Genomic DNA, 20,857 nt, shown 5'->3' on the forward strand with positions numbered 1-20,857 from the left:
TCTCTGTTGTTTACTCTCTAACCTGGTGGACGTTTGTTTGTGTTTGGATAGATTCTGTTTTCATATTTTTTTTTTTTTTGGCCATCATGGATGGCCATTATTGTTGAAGAAAAATGGTCACTATGACCATGACCACAACACATTTTTAATGACAAATTTGCTTTTTTTCCCATTCTTGTATTCTTATTTTGTTTTCAATTTTTTTTTTTTTTTTTTTTTGATTTATTACTATTGATAAACAATGGACATTTGGACATTTGTTGTTTTCCGTTTTTTTTTTTTTTTGGTTGCCAAAATATGATGACAATATATATAAACATAATAATAATCATCATCATTATAATAATTGATGCTATTACTTATTGATCTATTATGATGTTTCTGTAAAAGAAAGCAAAAAAACCGGTTTCAAAATAAACTTATTTGTGGATACAAATGGAAGTGGTTTTTTGTTGTTGTTCTTTGGTCCGAATGATAACAATAGAACATTTTTTCTTTTGAATTTTTTTTTTCACCAGAATTTTACGTAGGCTAAATAAAAAATGCAAATGAAGAGAAATTAGAAAATTTTCTTTATTCTCTCATCATTTCTTAATGGTCACCTGATCCAGAGGGGACAGGAGGAAGTGTTTTTCAATAAGAAAATTTTTTTTTTTGTTGTCCTTCCCCACCACTTGGTCAATCTGGCAATTTTATTCTCATTGAATTCCTTTTTATTTATTTATTTAAACAGAAATAAAATGTTAATAATAACAACCAAATTAGATATTCATGACTTTTCTTATTTGATTTTTTTTTTGCTTTGCTTTACTTCCATTCCATACCGTTTCTCATTTTTATTTATTCTTTGTAGTTTGATTTGCCTCCCTCGCATGAACACAGACACGCACACACACACACACACACGCATCAATAGGATTTTATTCCAGGTTTCTGTTGATGTTTTTTGTATTCTTATTATTATTAGTATTTGACGAACCAGAATAGAAGAAGAGAATGAAAATTCATCTATTTATTTATTTATGTTTTTTTTTCTTCATTCACTTCATTCATTCATTCATAGAATTTATTCACATCATCTCATTTCACACCATGTTTTGGCGCCACTATTTTATTTTCAGCAAAAATATTGCTAGTCTCATGCCAACAACAACAACAACAACATTAGAATCAAGATAATAATGATAGTGGATAGAGTATAATAACAACTTTCGTTTTCATTTTCTTTTTTTTTTTTTGAATTTTCTGTATGAATTTCGTTGCCATTTTTTGTATATTTTTCATTTTCATTTTTTTTTCACTTTAGATATAAAACCATTGATAATGATAACTCATACAGACAGACACACTGGAGATATTTGTGGTGGTGGTGGTGTTGTTGGTGGAATGATGTTTCCTTTTTTCCCATTTCTAAATTTTACCGTTGACGCCGGCGCGATTCTTGACATGAATAAATGAATGAATGAATGAATGAAAACCTGGCCGAACAATCCAGAAAAAAACTAAATTTCAGTACCAAAAAATTGGGATGCGCATCAATAAAAACCTTACTGGTGGCATTAATGATGTTTTCTCGTTTTTTGGCTGCTTTTTTTTCTCCATTTTATTTTGTCAGTGTGTTTCGGTGTGTGTATATGGTATGATAACACTAATTTTTTTTTTGCGGCTAGTTTTTATCGAAAACAAAATTCATTGTTTTTATGAATGTGTTCAATGAAATTATTCATTTTTCGAAATTGTTTCATTTCATTTGTTGTATGTGATATGGTGATTTTGGCCGTGTGGTTGTTGTTGTTGTAGACTGCCTGATCCTTAGAAAACATTATTGTGTTTGTTTTTTTTTTATTATTGGGAAAACAAAACCAAATTATTTATTCATTCATTCAATTTAGTCTTTGTGTGTGTTTTGTGTGTTTTTTTTTCTTCGATTCAACAATTCGACATTGTGTTTGGATACAAAACAAAACAAGTGACTTGTTTTCTGTGGTCGACTGATGAATGAATGAATGAGCAAGCCAAATGACCGATTCATAGTGTGTGATATCTATTGAAAAGTTTATTTTTTCAACCAAAAAAAAAAAAATTCTATTAATTTTTATGATTGTTTGATATTCAATATTTGTTGTTTGTTTTCATAATTTGTTTTGTCTATATATAGAATATATATCTAATTATCTAGAATCACGAACTTTGTGTGTCAGTGTGTGTGTACGTTTGATGTTTTTGTGAATTTTCATTGAGAATTAATTAATTAATTATTCTGTTTTGTTACGTGTACTATAACAATTTCTATTTCAAATCAATCATCATCAGATTGAATCTGAACTACGATTCATGATATTCAACACAAAGGTATGAATTTTGTTTATCATTCTTTTGCTATACGTATTTACACACAAACACAAACGGTGGTAAATCCTCTTATTCATTCATTCATTCATTCATTATTACCATATTCATGATCTTCATGATATCAAACATAATGTTTTTATCCATTGATTCTTTCAAGTTTTTTTTTCATTCATTTATTTATTCAGAATCATATAAGAATATCTTAGATTCTGGTTTTTTATTATCGAAAGAAGAAAAAAAATTATGGCTTAAAAACTATGATCAATGATAAGGTTATTAATCATCCATCTATGGTGTATGTTTTTTTTTTTTTTTTTTTTGAACAGAATATAAGAAAGAAAAAGATGAAAAGAAAAGAAAAAAAAGGTGTTGTTATTCTATTGTGTGTGTGTGTGTGTGTGTGTGTGTATGAGTGTATTAAGGCCAAACATTACATCTTTTTTTTCCTGGCCAAAGAATAATAACACAGAAGCCATGGCTTCATTTCATTTTCTTTGGTTCCTCATGATGATGTTGAAACTTATTATTGCACAATGTCTTTCTTGTTATTTTTTTTTTCTATATAGGAATTATGATTGTCAATCGATCGACAGTGGACAAAGACTGATGGTTTTTTTTTTTACTTTCGTTTGTTCATTTATTTTTATTTTCATTTTTTTTCTCTGTCGTTGTTGTTAATGTTTTTTTTTCTATACGGTAATATCGGTTAAGTATGTTATTGGTCGACGAAATGTCTGTAGTTTTTTTTTTCTCTCTCTTCTTGTATACTTTTATTCATTTATGTATGATCAACATCTGGATTTTCGTTGTGGGTTTTTTTTTGTTGTGTTGTTATTTTTCTACCTTTGAATATATAATAACCGGTAGAAATAAAAGTTGGTTATATTAGCTAGAGTGAGCCTACTTACTATACCTTTCTTTTTTTTAGCACACACACACACACACACAATGCACCATTATTCTTTTGGTTTCCATCATTATTATTATTCTGGATTCTCTACTACCGCTGCTGCTGCTGCTGCCAACACGCATACACACAGTTGTTACATTGTATTGGGAATACCACCATAATATGGATGCTAACAACACATCGTGATGAAAAAAAAACAACAACAACAACAAAAAATTTACCGTTATCGATTCAATCAATCGATTTCTAACAATACACATTTCACATTCAAACATACTCAAACAAAATGAAAATGAAAATGAAAATAAAAACCAAAAACAAAAAAGGAAATGGGAAAAAAAACTGCAAAAAAAAGCAGCTTGCAGAATATAACTGAAAAAAAAGATAGGAATTGAACCGTATCAAATTGAATTCTGTGTGTGTGCGTGTGTGTGTGTGTGTGTGTGTAGGCATTTTTTCCAAAAAAGTGCAAACATTGATGAACAAAAAGCGGAAAAACAAAAACAAAAATGAATTCATCGACAGCAACAATATCATGACCAGTCACATAGACATCCAATACACATTTAAGACTTTATTCCTATATACATGTATTCAGGAAATTCTTTCGGTTCGCTTATCACTTTTACCGATACCTTTTATTCGGAATGATGGTTTTTTTTTGTTTTTTTTCCGAGAATTTTGTTTTCCGGTTTTCATTTTTGTTTTCATTTCAAAAATTTAAACTGATAAATTTCCCATTTTGATGGCTGAATTTTGTTTCGATTTGTTTTCTGTTGTTCTCCAACCATCTACAACCATCCGTCCACCAACGCATTTCTTTTTTTTTCGCAGAAGAAAAATTGATGCTTTTTATGTCTGAATTTTGTGAAAAAAAAATAAATAAATTCCATCATTTAAATTCTTGATTAATTTCTCTATGACAAATAATCCAAGTAGAATTTTGTCCATTGAAATTGATGTTACTGATAATGAAGAGAAACGAATTTCATTTCCAATGTCAAAACGCACACACAAACGAATTAATCTTAATAGTCATGATGGATGAAAATCGGAAGAATTCAAAATGGATATATATAGAATAGTCTTGGTCTAATTAAAGATTCTTACGAATTTCGAATTTGTTTTCTTGAAAACAAACAAACAAACAAACAAAAATTCGTTGCATAGAAACGGAAAATTTTTTTTCTTTCCAATACATAAGACATACATAAGAATTGGGATCGAAATTAGTTTATCTCACTGTTTTTTTTTGTTGTTGTTGTTATTACTTTCTCTGTGTGTATGTTTTTTTTTTTGGGTCTTGTTTCATCATTAGATTGGTGCTCATCATCAATTTTTTTTTCTCTCTTTATTTACAACCGTTAATCCAAAGAAAGCAATATACAAAAAAAAACGAAAAAAATAATGGAATTGGACCTGTTATTAATGATGATTTTACACGCGAATGGATTCATTTTCTTCTTTTTCTTCTACTACTAATACTACTACTTCAAAAAAATTTTGGATTCAGGTCAAAATGGCAAAAAAAAAATTTGAATGAATTTATTATTCATACCAATAGAATCTTGCTGTTTTTCGTTGCTAGTGCTTTGTCCTTAAATCATCATATATGATTATGAAAATGGGCTAAAATTGATTTTAAAAAATTTTTTTTTTCAATGTAAAAAAAATGGTCGAAAAACATTTACATACACATAACAGATTCGATTAGAGATTCATCGATTTCCATTTTTGACCTTTTGTTGTGCAGAATTTTTTATTTTTATTTTTCACATTTTTCAATAATCGAACACCACACACACACCACACACACACACAGTATATCCATCATCATTATATAATCACCGTGTATATGAATGAATGAATGGATAAAAAATGGAAAACTGAAAAATTTTTTTTTTCATAAAGATCTCCATTATAGATTCCATTGAATGAATGAATGAAGAAAATTTTTTGTTGTTGTTGTTGTTGTTGTTTCCAATCTATAATTTATTTATTATATTCATAAACTTTTTTTTTTTAATTCTTGTCCATTATCGTTGGAATTCTTGTCCATTACCACCATCATTTTTTTTCAACGAAAAAAAAACAACTAAAAATTTCTTTAATTTAATTGATTTTTGTCATTCATTTGATTTCTCATTAACATATACATAGGTATCATAAATCATTCATCGATTGTCAATTTTTATTCGGCAACAATTTCCAAAATCATCATCATCATCATCATTTATATAAAATTTTTGTAATTTTAAAATTATGGGTACAACTGGACGATTTGGTGGCGGTGGCCATGGTTTGACTGGACCAAAACATATATGTAAGTTTTTTTCAAACTTTCTATTCTGTTAATTTAAAATTCCATTCAATTTCATATCATAATCACCAGGGTTAAATACGTTTGAACTTTATTCAACATCATTATTTATTGAAAAAATAGTAGTAGTGGAATTAATTAAATTTGAAAATTACGAATGGTAATTATTATTACAAATATACAAGACAAGAGACGACATATATATTCATTTTATTTTATTATTCTCACTGGACATTCTCCAGACGCATTCACATAAACAAAAATGGTAAAATGAAGAATTTACATTACAAAAAAAAAACCTGTATATTTTCATTCGGTTCATCGTTTTTTTTTCTTGATTTTTTTTTCACTTTCAGTTGAAAGTACTGAAATTTTTTATTTTTAATGCACTTTGTGTTTGTGAAAATTCAATGTAAGAATAATGATATATAATTTTAAAAATTTTTTTTTAAACCCACATATTCTTGTCTGTTATATCGATATTGGCGTTGTAAATAATAATAATGTGGGTAGTCATTATCATTATCATAATCAACTCAATGTTGCTATTTTTTTTTCCTTGTGTATGATTTAAAAAATTCTACATTTTTTTCCATTGAAAATAACTTAATTTATATGATTTTGATGAACAAGTGAGGAAAAGAAAATTTTGACATTTGGACAAATTCTGTGTGTGTGTGTGTGTGAAAAATGAATGAAAATGTCAAATGTAAAACATTTTGTTGTTGTTGTTGTTGTTAGATTAATTATCTTAGTTTTTTTTTCTGGAACATTTTTATGATGATTATGTAATTCTTTCTTTTGTTTTGTTACATCAATTTTTTTTTCTCTGTTACTACTGGCTGTTGATGAATGAATTTTTTAAAATTCAATGACAACAACAATGATTGTGTCATATGTGTGTGTGTGTGTGTGTGTGTGGACCAGATTTGCATTTTGATGCTCATTTTTTTTTACTCACACTTTTTCTCTATCACTAATTCTGAATTAACATATGCAAAAGAATTGTCATAAAAATGACAAAAACAGAATGCCAGCAACAAAAAAAAACAAAAACAAAAACAATGTCAAATCATACAAGATGATGATGAGAATCAAGATGTATACGGTACGTTATGGAAGATCATCATTAGTATTCTCGGGTGGAAAAATTGTATTTGTTTCTCAAATTACCATATTCTGTGTGATGTTGTGCATATACAACAAAAAAAAAATTTTTTTTCTGGTACCAAAATTATTCTCATCATCATCCAACAATGAATTGAATGAATTGAATGAATGAATGCATCGATATAATTGTCATAAGGTTACAATGTATTGTAATGGTATATATGGTACAATGAACATAGACAACAACAACGAATAGAAAAAATGCGAGAGCGTGAAAAAAAAACGTGTCAAGAATCAATTATTCTAATGGAATTCTTTAACGGAGCGCGAAATAAAAAGAATCCTTTACATCTTCATTGTCATCATCATCATCATCATCATCATCATCATCATCATCATCATGGGACATTGAAACAATCATCATCATCACATCGACAATGATAATGATGATATACACACTAGTGAATCGTTTGGAATTTTTGTTGTCGTTTTTTTTTCGCTCATTTTGATCAATCATTGATTCAAATGGTAAGCAAAAACAAAAAAATAAAATTTATCATTAACAATAATGGATATGAATCATTCGATACGGGTATTGTTAAATGTGTGTGTGTGTGTGTGTTTGATTAAAACTGATGATTGGATTACGTGATTGGATTTTTCGTATACATCAGCTTTGAGTGTTTATGTGTGTGTGTATGTATCGATTGATTGATGTACTTGCCAAATTCTTGAATGTTTTTTTTATTATCGGAGGCAATAATCCTAGGAATTATCGTCTGTGTGTGTGACATGCTTCAATGTCATTAAAACATTTCTATGTTTTTTCTATCTTTTCCATTCTGTTTAATATTGTCACATTTTTGTGATTATAATCGTTGTCACTAGTTTGATTCGATTTGATTTGTTTTCTTTTTTTGTTGTTGTTGTTGTTGTTGTTGTTGTTTTTGTTTGACATTGGATTGGAATTATAGATAACTCATCATCATCATCATTTTTTAAAAAGCTGACTAAATTGTAAATGAATGAAAAAATATAACGTGAATGTTAATTAATTATTCATATATAGCCATGATAGTGAGGATGATGATTGAATGTAAACATCATGTCGATTGGTTAATAAAATATTCCGGAAATCTTCGCATCTTGTTCAAAAGTTTTTTTTCAATGCTAAAATTTCTCATTTAACAAACATTCATGTCATTCTTACTTATATATACGATATATGTGAATTGTTGTTGTTTGATTTGATTTTATAGCCCAATTGATTATTATTTCTTCATCTTCGTTTAGGTACATTTATTGGCCAACCAATCATATATAGTAAAATGTGAGAAAGAGAGAAACGAAACAAAACAAAACAAAACAAAATAATAAAAAAAAACAAAGACAAGAGCTGTGTTGATAAACGAAAATATCAATAAAAAAAAATACGAAATAACAGATAGATCGATAGATATGTTGGAAATTCTTTTATTTTCAATATATCACACAAAATGATGATGATGATGATGATTCATACATTGACATTTATCGATATGTATTCTATCAGTACTGGTTACCGCTCGAGTGGCTTCAAATTGTCTATAATATTGATATATTTGATGTTTCATTTCTTATTTTTATTTATTTATTTATTTACGATTGTAAAAATAATATAAATGATGATGATGATGATGATGATGAAATGTTTTTCTTCTCTTACATTTTTTTTTTTTTGGATCTGTGGAATCATTTGATGATCATACTTTTGTATAATTGTTCAGGTTGTTCTCTTTTTTTTTCATTTCATTCGATCGAGTGCACTTCAATTCTCTTTTTTTATATCATTTTTGTTTTGTTTTGTTTTGTTTATCAAAATGCCAAATGTTCATCATCATCATCATTTTGCTGTGTAGATGACGATGATGATGAGCGGTTTTTGGCATTGTTTTTTTTTTTTGTTGCTTGTCGTTTTGTTGTTTATTATTATTATTAATTGTTTGCAATTCGGTAAAGTAAAACGATTTTCATTCCATAAGAATTATCGATTTCAATTTCTGGAACAAATAGAAAAAACCTTGTGTTGCCACTGGATAGGCACGAAGTTCAAATAATAAATAGTTGTTTCTGTTTGTTTGCCAGTTTTTTTTGTCTAATACTAATTAATGTTCATATAAATTGGATCATCATTAACATCAACAACAACAACAACAACAAGAATCGAATTCTAGCAAACGAAAAAAAAAAACGTAAATCATCTTCAAATGATTATGGTCTCCAATACAATTCGTTTATTTATTTATTTTGATCTTTCACTCTTTTCTAATGGCCCAATTCTGGTGATTGGATATTGTTTGATACAATAATATTGAAAACATAAACAGAAAACTTTGCTCTCTCGATCATTTTCATTTCTTATTATCATTGATTACAACCCCAATAAACATCAATCAACTACGGGAAAAGGAAAAAAATTTTTTTTTTCATTTCTCGATTACTACATACAGTTTATAATGATTGGAAAATGAAGAAAAAAAAACTTGTTAATTATCAATGAATGCCCGCGTTATCATTCATTTTCAAAAAAAAAAAAAAAAAAAAAAAAAATTCTTGCTTTTGGATCATTAATGAACCGAAAAAAAATTACCCTGTTGGAAAAAAATGTAATAATCATATCTTGAGATTGATACAATCATTTTTTTACCCCTTGTTATTGTATATTTTGAATGAACTGGTTATGATTATGTGGGTGGTGGCGGTGGCGGCGGCGCTGCTTGTTGGAAATTTTAATTTAAATTATTTTTAATATATCAGAATAAGGAAAAATAAGAGAGAGAGAGAGAAAAAAAACAACAGCAACAAATCATCAGAGTTCATCTTGTATGGAAAAATATTTACATTACCACCATCACATCACAAACAATGTATCCAGGGAACAATTGGGTTCACGGATTCCCGTATTTACCATTGCAGAATTTTTTTTTTGACTATTTCATGTTACCAAGAATTATACATTTCGTTCTCAATATCATATTTGAATCAATCATCCTGTTGACTTAAGATCATCATCATCATCATAATCATCAGCAGCGGAAAATATTCTTGTGTAAATATTTGTATTGTAAAAAAAAAAAATTTTTTCTCTTGTTTTTTTTATATTGAACAAAATTGCAAGTTGAAACATTTTTTTTCTCCAGTCATTAATATTCAAGCTATTTTCAATTTCATTCCGATTTGTTTTCAATTTGATCTGAGATTACCTTCCAGAAACCTTAATGTAAAATTTTCATTTGGAGAGAGTGATAAAAAAAATTGGTCATTTACTCGTGGCCATCACCATCATCATCATCAATGATTTTGTTCATTGTTTGATTCAGAATATCCAGAATTGAATTTTCAATGAAAATTTAAAATTGTAAATTGAATTCAATTTTTTTTTGCTCTCCATTTATCAGGAAAAAAAAATCATTTTCAGTGAAACAAATTTTGAAAATTTTCTTCTCTTGTCTCTAATTTAATTCATTCATTCAATTCATTCATTTCAAATTGCATCAGAAAAAGAAATGTTTCCGTTTTTCATCGACCAGACTTGATTCATCAAATTAAATGAATCCTTTTTAAAAGGTTTTATTTTCACCAGAGAAAAAAATAAAATTTCACATTATCATCATCATTTGATTTTAAAGTGAAAATAATAAATTCAATTTTTTTTTATATGAATTTCAATTAAAAATAAAAACATAACCAGAATCGATAATAATGTGGGTCGATTCCGGTTTTATTCATTCATTCATTCATACACACACACACACACACACAAAACTAATCGACATTCAATGTTTGTCGATGACAGTCAAAAACATTATAGTTCTCTTCTTACAAAGTAAAAAAAAAATCAAAATTTCTTTCACATTCACATTTGATTCTGTACGATTTTATTACATTTTACATGCCAAACACACACACACACACACACCAATACGTGTGGGGTTTTACATTTATGCAAAAACATTTTTGTTTCAAAAAGATTGAAACAAAGCAAAGAAACCAAAAAAAAAAAATTTGATAGAAATATCTTCAATTCATAGTGAAGATTAATACAAATTCCATTGATTTTTTTTTTTGTTAGTTTCTGAGGAAATTTCCTTTTTCAAGTTGAATTTTTGTGGAAAATTTTTTTTCCTTTTTACTTCTTGCTAACCCTGTCGATCATTAGTTCTTGGATTTTTTTTTGTTCGGTTTCCAGCTCGGTTTAGGGTTAATCATTCTTTTTTTTCACGGCTCATCTAATTAGAAGATCATTTTGTTTGTATTTAACACACACTTGATTAAACACACACACACACACACTTTTGTGCTTAAAAATAAATCATCAAATCATATTATCAAATCTATGGATTACACACAGGAAAAAAAGAATTTCGAATCCAATCTCCAGCACTCACACACACAGATATAAAGATTTATTATTCTATGAATTGATCGATTCTGTTTTTTTTCTCGATATTTTCAGAATAAATGAATATTCACAGCAACCATAACAACAACAAACACAATGAATCTAATGAAAATGACTTTTATAATTTGTGTTTATTATGATCAAATCATTTGGCTAATTTTTTGTTCGATTAATAATTTATCGACGACATTGATGCTGATGATGATGATGCCCCAAAAGCAAAAAAAAAGCAAAAAATTCTTCAGTTTAAACTAAAGAAAAAAATTTCCGAAAATTATGTTTCCGGAAAATTGAATGAATGAATGTACTTCACCAAAAAAAAAAAAAAAAAAAAAAAAAAAAAGAAAACTTTCCACTCACTCAATTCTACTCATTCTAATACTTACGTTTTATGAGTATGCCTAGTGAAAAAAAAAATTCTTAAGTAATTCAATTATAGAGAAATGGTATTTTAATTCAATTACATCTTCAATGATGATGATCGTGATGATGATGATGATGATGATGGTGATGTTGATGTAAATATAAAGAATAACGACAATGTTCCATGCATGGAATCCAATGGTTTCTTTTTTTTTTTTTGTTCTCATTTAAGAATTCAAGAAAATTTTATTTTACCATTGGAAAATATTGCAAATAAAACAAACAAACAAACAAACTTATCTCGTTTTGCCCAAAAAAAAAAAAAACAATAATAAACATACAAGCAACAACAAAAAAGTTTGAATTGAAATGGCCAACTGAACTGATATCGGATTTCCGTTTTCATTCATCCGAGACACACTCACACACACACATACAGATACGAAATACATATGTTTGAAAACGAAAGACGAAATAAAAGATCAAAACAAAAAAAATGAAAAAAAAATCAGTATTCAGGAACAATTTAGCTTCGATTGATAATATTCTGAAAGAAAAAAAAATTCGATTCGATTCGATTTGCAATCGACAAGATTTATTACATGGACAATAGACACCATGCAAGAAATAATGTTTTTGTCTGATTTTTTTTCTCATTTTCACTTTTCATTTACACTTTACTACTATTTTTTTTTTTTTTTTATTTTGGACATCTAAAAATAAAATTACCCCCTCGCACAATATACACCACGTACACCATATCATGTTTCTTTCAAGAGATCCATTGTATTTTGTGATTTATAATACCTTGATATGTTGTTTTTCTTTTCTTTTCTTTTCTTAAATCAAGTCTTTGATAAGTTTTTTACACACAAAAACACACACACACACACAGAAGAAGATCATCATTCTATCAAAGACTTGGAATCTTGGAATCAGTGATGAAAATAATACCATAATACTGTCAATACTACTACTACTACTGCTAACATGAAGGAGAAAAGCGAAAAACTTTTTCTTTTTTTTTAAAAAAAATTTAAAATTTCAACTTTTTTTTCTCGCTTCTTTTTCAAGATAAGATTGCATTTTTCTCTTTCATTCAGCCATATTCGCATATACGTTTGATGCGCGCGTTTGTTTTTGTTTGATGATGCTTGACGTCGTTTGTTGTTGTTGTTGTTGTTTCTACCATAGCTTTCTAGCTTGAAGGATTTTTTTTCCTTGTTTTTTTTCATATCAAAAAAGATAATGATGAAATCTCGATGTTTTTTTCCTGTTTTTCGGTTATTATTATAATCGGTGAAATAAAATTCCCGTTTTTTGCATTCATCATTTTTTTTCTATTCTTTGGTTCTGTGAATGAAAATCGATCGATTTTCCTGTGTTGTGTAAAAAAATGTTTTTTTTTCTGTTTGTTAAAAATTTGCAAAAAAAAAAAAAAAAGAAAGAATAAGCACGTTTTTGAAATAATCGACATATAATTGAAGTGGAATAACAAAGAATCCATCATCATCATCACCATCTATAAATCGTGTCCGGATAGTGGAGGTTGAAATAAAAGTCTAATTAGGCAAAAATGTTGGAAAAAAAACTAATGATAATATCATTACATATTACAATAATGCAAAAATCATAGGCCGAAATCGAATCAGATTCGTTTATTTTACAGAATGACAGAATATCGGCACACTCAAACAAATTACCGGTAATTTATGATTATTATGATGATGATGATGATAATAATGATTGGATTCCCTTGAGCTTCCTATGAGATGAAAAAAATCACAGGTATATCATCGTATGTGATGATTACGATGTACGCATGCTCTTTTATAATTTGATTTTTGCTGTTCCATTTGAAATAAAATTACCGTATCTATTAAACTTAAATCATCATCAATGATGATTTCGTTATATCGTTTTGTCTGTGTGTGTCTGTGTCATGATATTTCATTATCCGATTACATTAAAGTTTTTTCTCTACCACTCTTGCATCATCAAAAATCTCGAGAGATGTATCATCGAATGAGAGAGAGAGAAAGAGAAATTTCTGAAAAAACCTTTACACAGTTTTTTCATCCATCCATAAACACAATTCTCAATGTATTCTGGAAACGAAAAGTTTTGCGAATTTTTTTGTTTCTCTGCTAACCCAGTCAATGTTGCCAGCCAGAAAATGAAAAAAAACGACCAAAACAAAGTACAGAAAAATTCCGTGAACATTGTCAAATAATCAGACTCAGGGATGGAAAAAAAATGACAACTACAACAAGATTGTTAAAACAACAACAACAACAACGACGACGACGACAACAACAACAACGACGACGACTGCATAATCATTATTATGGAATTGGGAGGAAAACAAAAAAAAAATGAAAACATTCACTTGATTATGGTCGCATCTTGTTGTCGTAGTCGTCGTCGACGTCGTTGTCGAACAAGTCTGAAAAAAAATTTTCTACGAAAAAATTAATTTCAATTAAATTTCCATTTATTTTTTTTGTTGTTGTTGTTGTTGTTGCTGCACTCATTATCACTTTTTGCTATACCAGACAAATACTATCATTAGTAGCCGTGACAAAAAAAAAAATTCTTCAATCTGAAAGTTTCAAAAATTGTCCAGTTTTTTTTGTTTGATTCCAAATGGATCATTTTATTATATTGCATTGTTTTTCATCATCATCACCAGGATGATGTTTAATTATGATGTTTGACAGGGAAAAAAACTGAATTTAAATGACAATGAAAAACTTTTTTCACTGAAAAAAACAACAACAACAGAACAAATGTTTTATATTTTTTGTGAAACATCCGGTTGAAACATGACGATTCTGTTCCGACGAATAAATATTTTAGAATCGAAAAAAAGAGAATTTTTTTTTGATTCTGAAAAATTCTTTTGTTTTTTTTTGTAACAATAAAGAAAACGTTTTCGCACAGAATTAGTAACATTTTAAAGAATCAGAAAAAAAATGAAAAAACGATTCATTTCGATGTGTTTTGTTTGTGTCATTAAATGACACTTTGTGCTTGTATAATATCAAATTTCAATGGAAAATAATAAGAAAAAAAAATAATGGCGGCCATGTGTAAACATATTGTCCGGAAATTCAGTGTCGACTTGATCATCATCATCATCATCAGCATCAGCATTCAGTCCATTTTTTAAAAGTTTTTTTTTGGTGAAAAAAGTGAAAAATTTTCTCGAGAATTTTTTTTTGTTGTTGTTGTTATTTGAATCAAAAAAAAAAAAAAAATTTTTGCGGAACAGGAACACTTTTTGTTGTTGTTGTTTTTTGCTCGATTAAGTATACTCAATGATTTTGCCAATTTTATTATTTGTTTTTCTTTTCTTGTTTCATGGAATTGGATTTTTTTATTATTATTATTATTATTGATACTTTGTCGAAAAGTGGCAAACACGGATTTTATCATCATTCAATTCTTGTTGTTGTTGTTGTTTTTTTTTCCTATTCAAAATTGCAAATATTCAATCAAAACAAAACAAATCTATGCGTTCAAATCAAACATGGGAATTCGATTCGATTCGATTCATCTGCATCATGACTAAATCCATGTTTCATTTTCAATCAACATGTTTTTTGTTGTTGTTGTTGTTGTTATCGTTGATTTGTTTTTTCGTTTTCGTTTCGTTTATCCAAATTGTTGTGAGGATTTTGTTTTCGATCTAAGATTAGTTTTTTTTTGAATATTGTAACGACATTCATGGATTTTTTTCAATGTTTTTAGGATGAAAAGAAACAAATCTAAATTGATTTTGTCCCATAGATTGATTGTGTCAATATGTCGAATTGTATTTTTTTTATGTTTATACAACGATGCAAATCGATGTGATGATTGTTTTCCTGCAACTTATTGTTTGTTATTTGTGATTATCACCAATTCCGATGGGGATTTTTGTTTTATCCTTCGATTTTTTTCGATTGATATTTATTGTTGTTGTTGTTATTTTCATCGTTTGAATTTTGTGATAATAATAATGATCATGGTAATGTGGTGCTTTATATTTTTGTGTTACAAGACTTTAGTTTTTCTTTCTTTCTTTTTGGATCAATTTTCCAGGGAAATTTCCCATGTTTTTTTTTGTCACCATTAATTATAGTTGTTATTCAGTTTGATATATTATTCGTTTATGTCTTTTAAATATTGCATGCAATCGGTTATGATTCTAAATCTGAAAAAGGAAGATGTGATGTGTGTCAATAAATTTTCCATTCAATTTATTGGATGGGCTGTAATTTTTTTTCGTTTTTTTCTTCCCAGTTTTTAGTCGATAAAGGATTTTCATACTTTTATCGATAGTACGACAACACCTAGTCATGGGAAAAAAAATGACGAAATAGAAACAAAACACGAGTGAAACAACAAATGGGCTAAAGCCAGCCAAAAAAAAAATTCCATATTCTTTCAACCATCAAGATTATCGAATGATTTAAATTGACTAGAATTGAATGAAAAGAAAAAAACTAAAGAATTTTTTTTTGTTTGTGAGAAAATTGCATTTTTCTCTTTCTCTCTCATGTATGAGATCAGCAATTTATTATTTATAATCTAATGGAATTTTCCATTATCATCATCATCATCACCATCACCAGAATAATCGTCATATGACCAAGCAAAAAAAAAACAAAGCTGTTGATGACGTTTTAATTATTCTGAATTTTATTTTTCACGTCCATTCATTCATTCATTCATCCGTTCATGAATGATGATGATGATGAAGTTTTGTAAATTATTATTTAATGTGCTTTACTGTGTATGTGTAAATGAATGTTTTTTTTGTATCTCCTCCCCTTTCGTCGTTAACGCCCCTTCAAATGGATGTATGACAATATTCTGGAATTTATTCACTAATTCTTTCTCTGTTCACTCATTCGACCCGATTTCAGAGAAATTTGATTTTTTTTTTCAATAAATTCTATAAATAATAATGATAATGTCTATTGCCTTATGAGAGATTTGAAATTCGATATTATCAGCTATAATCATCTTTGATGATGATGATGATGAGACGGAGAGCTAGTAAAAAAAAAAGATCTGGTTATTTCTGTTTCTTTTTTTTACTACAACCTAGGATTAAATATCGATCCATCCATATGAAATGGAAAACTTTTCTATTTTCATCTTTTTTTTTCATCACTTGTTGTTGCTGTTGTTGTTTTATACACACACACATGAATTAACACGTCAAGCTCACAATAAAAAAAAAGTTGTAATTATCGATATTTTTTCTCCTCCATTCATTTGACATGATATACACAGAAGGGTCATCCACATTGATTTAGATGTTCACAATACACAACCATTGACAATTTGAACAAATCGAAATGATAATAATAATAATAAAAAAAAACAACAGAATTTTCCAATGAATCAAAGAATGTTGATGACTATTCTTATAATGATCGTCATGATGATGATGATGATGGAACGATGGATGGTTAATTCCCATCAATTTTATCATTCATTTATTCTTCAAAGAAAAAAAAAGCGTGAAGAATTTTCTTTTTGGATAATGATATTAATAATGGCTTGCTCTGAATATGGAATTTTTTTTTTTTTTTTTTGGTGAAGAGAAAGAAAAACATTTTGTTAATGTCTCGTCATCAATGAATGAATGATGATAACAAAAACAACAACAACAACAACAAACGATGATGACAACAACAACAACAAACGATGATGACAAAACAGCAATAAACAATGGCAATGACAATGAATATATGAAAATCCTATTTGTATTGTTTCATTGTTTTTTCTTTGTTGTAATTTATTTTATTCATCATCATCATCATCATCAATTGTGTTTTGGAGAATACGAATACCATTTGGTTATCACATCCGTTAGCTAGAGCTACTATCAACTTTGTTGTTGTTGTTGTTGTTCCAAACAAAATCATCATAGTGAACCAGTATTTTTTTCTGGTTTTTTCGGAACTTGGATATCTATCTTGTTTTGTTTTATTTTATTTTTTTTGGGTGACCCCAGTTTTTTTTTCCTGTTTTCGAATTTGGTATCGTTGTTTCTTTTTTTTTCAACGATTACTATTTATATCCAGGGCATCAATCATTTTTTTTTTGTTTTGTTTTGTTGGAAAATATGGTTTTTTTTCATGTATTTGTATGAAATTAACATTTTTCATTTCTCATTTCACAGGGTATGATACAGATTATTCGGAATTATATAAAGGATTGGCGGTTGTTATTGGTTTTTTCCTATTTTTGGTTCTACTATTATTGGTATTTATATTGATATCTTATCTACGTAAATGGTATCGCCTTAAGAAACGTCCAACAAACGAACAAGTACAATCATCAGAATCAATGACAACAAATAATAATAATAATAATAATAATGTAGCCATCACTCAACAACATGGTCATCAACCATCAACACATTCATTAAATCATGTTAATCATCATCAATCAATTAATTTACAATCATTACCATCATCTGGCGGTAAACCATCCGTATTATCATTACATTCACATAAATCATCAATAAATAAAAGTGGTACACCAACAACAACAACAACAAACACTGGTGGTGGTGGTCAAAATCAATTTAATTATATTGTCGATAATAAAGATCAGACGGCAAAATTTTGTAAAAAACATAGCCGTGTTGGTTTATCACAGAATTCATCAGCCAATTCATCACAGCCACCAACGCCATTATCATCAAAATTATCATCATCATCATTGATGACAAAAAAATCATCTACATCATTAATAAATAATACAAATCTAGTTACAATATCATCGACAACGCCATCATTACCACCACCGCCACCACCATCTACTACATCAACACAATTATCGATGACACCATCGACAAATATTGAATTTATACATGATCCAAATATTGTGATGACAGCAACAGGTGCCATAGGATCTATGGCAACCATTGGTGGTGGTATAAATCCATCATCATCAATTCAACATCAACATCATCATCATCATCATCATGGACATTATCAAGAATTTCCACCACCACCGCAACAACAACAACCGAATACAGCGATTATTTATCAAACACAACAAGGGCAACAATTACCATCACAACCATCACATATTGTATCCGTTATACAAACAAATGATCTATTACAACAACAACAGCAGCAGCAACAACAACAACGTAAAGATAGCCATTCATCTGTACATCAAGCTATACAATTATCTTCTGGACAGATATTGGATCAACGTCCAATTGGTCGATCGAGCTTGGCTACAATTACATTAAGTTAAGATGTCTAAAGTGAACGAATTCATGATAAAGAAAGTATTCATAAAATGCCAAACATATAAACAAACAAACAAAAACAAAAATATTCTTATTATCATTAAAAACAACCATCGATATTATCATTATCATCATCATCATCATCATCGCCATAACATCCGTTCCATTACGAACAATTTTCTTCTTTTTTTCCCAGCTTATCATTGTCTTATTTTTTTCTCTTTTAAACAATCATCATCATCATCATGATCATTGTCATTGTCATTGTTAGCATATCATCATCATTTTCATCCAAATGTGGAAAAAAACCATCAAAATCAGAGCAAAAAAAAAAATCCAATTTTTTTTTAAATCGATCAAACACAACAAATCGACAAATAAGATTTTTGGATAAGAATATTTTTTTCAGGAAAAAAAATTCAATGTTTGTATGTAATTTTACAGGTGTAACAACGGTGATAAAAATAAAAAAAAAAATGGAAATTCTTTATTTGTTGTTGAATCCATCACTACCAGGAATAAATTTAAAAAGAATTTTATTTTGAAAATTTCAAAACGTAATCATTATTATCATCTCAAATCACATTTGCGTGCAGTTAAATATTCTTTTCTTTTTTTTTGGATTTCAAATATTTTTGTTTGTTTGTTTGTTTGTTCTTTTTTTTCGAAACTATAATCATAAAACAAAACATCCACACACATACATACACACACTACCTCGATTATGTATGTAAAAAAAACAAACAAACAAACATAGGTACAAATCTCATTATAATTTTTTTTGGGCAGTTTTTTTTTGTTGTTTTTCACATCATTTAAATATATATATGATTATTATGCAAATGACACACACACACACACACACACATAGACACAAATTACACCTAGAATGAATGTCTAGTTTCTCTCTTTGTTGTTGTCGTATTTTTCAATTAATAATATTAGATTATAAATACAAAAAAATAAATTCACTAGATGTTTTCATATTGATCAATTTAGTTATATAGAAATTTATTATTAAAAAAAAAATTTTCATTTTCAATGAGAAAATCATCATCATAATCAATGTTTCTATGTCAAACGTAAAAATTCCATCACTTTTCATTTTGAATTATCATCATATATGGCTTATATCATCAATGAATCAGACAAACACACACACGGACACACAGAGATAATATGTAAAATCCATACATTTTGGACCATTATTTATTTGTTTGAACGCATATATATACCCGAAATTTACATAAATTCTATTGCTGATTATTCATTATTAAATAAATCTCAGAATGATTATCGATTGGCGCCTATATAAACAGAAATTCAATTCTTATTCTTTACATGTAACAAGTGTAGTAGATTTAACCACTTGTCCTCAAATCACCTATTTTTATTTTCATTCAAAACAATTAAAAAATTTATCCATCTCACTGTCGTTTGAATTGTATTTATTCTATCTTTTTATTGGATCGTTGTTGTCTTGCAAATATATTTTTTTTGTTGTTGTTTTTTTCCCCTTCCATTGATTTTATTTTATTTTTTTTGTGAACATAAAAAACATTTGATTACAACATACGCCCAAACACACTGATTGGTGATTTTTCTGATTCTATTTCTGATGATTATTATTATAATTATAATTAAAATAAAGACGAAAATTGTCACCGATGAGAAAAAAAATACCAAAATGAATTTGTCCGTTTTATCATTCTAGCGATGATGATGATGTCCATCAATTATTGGTGGACTAAATTAATTTTCATTAAATGGAAAGAATTCTTAATTCTTTACTGTCTTCACAAACATCGTATGCTGTTATTGTTGTCGTTGTTGTGCAAAAATCAGGATAGAAAGAATTTTTCATTCCAAATGATAATAATCAAAGAGTTTTAAGGAAAAAAATATAACGAGAACAAATGATGATGATGATGATGATGATAATAACAAACAAAACAAAAGAATCCGATTAATGAAAAAAGAATTTTTTTTACATTAATTCGTATTACTACTGTATTCGATTCCCTTATGGATATAATTAAGTGAATTTCTGACTATTGATATTGGTGGTGGTGGTGGGTGTATTTGCTGTGTACA

At 28.0% G+C, this 20,857-nt stretch overlaps 1 protein-coding gene across 2 annotated transcripts; it reads left to right on the forward strand.

Moving 5' to 3' along the window:
- The first annotated feature begins 1,618 nt into the window (after positions 1 to 1,618).
- Positions 1,619 to 20,443, forward strand: LOC124493721 (uncharacterized). 2 transcript variants are annotated; one of them, XM_075732322.1, is made up of 3 exons: positions 1,619 to 2,352; positions 5,423 to 5,585; positions 17,678 to 20,443. In XM_075732322.1, exons 2-3 carry the CDS (start codon positions 5,525 to 5,527, stop codon positions 18,766 to 18,768), a joined length of 1,152 nt encoding a protein of 383 aa, XP_075588437.1. In that variant the 5' UTR covers positions 1,619 to 2,352; positions 5,423 to 5,524; the 3' UTR covers positions 18,769 to 20,443. The 2 variants fall into 2 exon arrangements, with proteins under 2 accessions (XP_075588437.1, XP_075588438.1); XM_075732323.1 differs by lacking the exons at positions 1,619 to 2,352; positions 5,423 to 5,585 and adding an exon at positions 17,197 to 17,534.
- The last annotated feature ends 414 nt before the right edge of the window (positions 20,444 to 20,857 follow it).

This window comes from Dermatophagoides farinae, chromosome 6 (genome assembly GCF_024713945.1).
Source record: "Dermatophagoides farinae isolate YC_2012a chromosome 6, ASM2471394v1, whole genome shotgun sequence".
NCBI lineage: Eukaryota > Metazoa > Arthropoda > Arachnida > Sarcoptiformes > Pyroglyphidae > Dermatophagoides > Dermatophagoides farinae.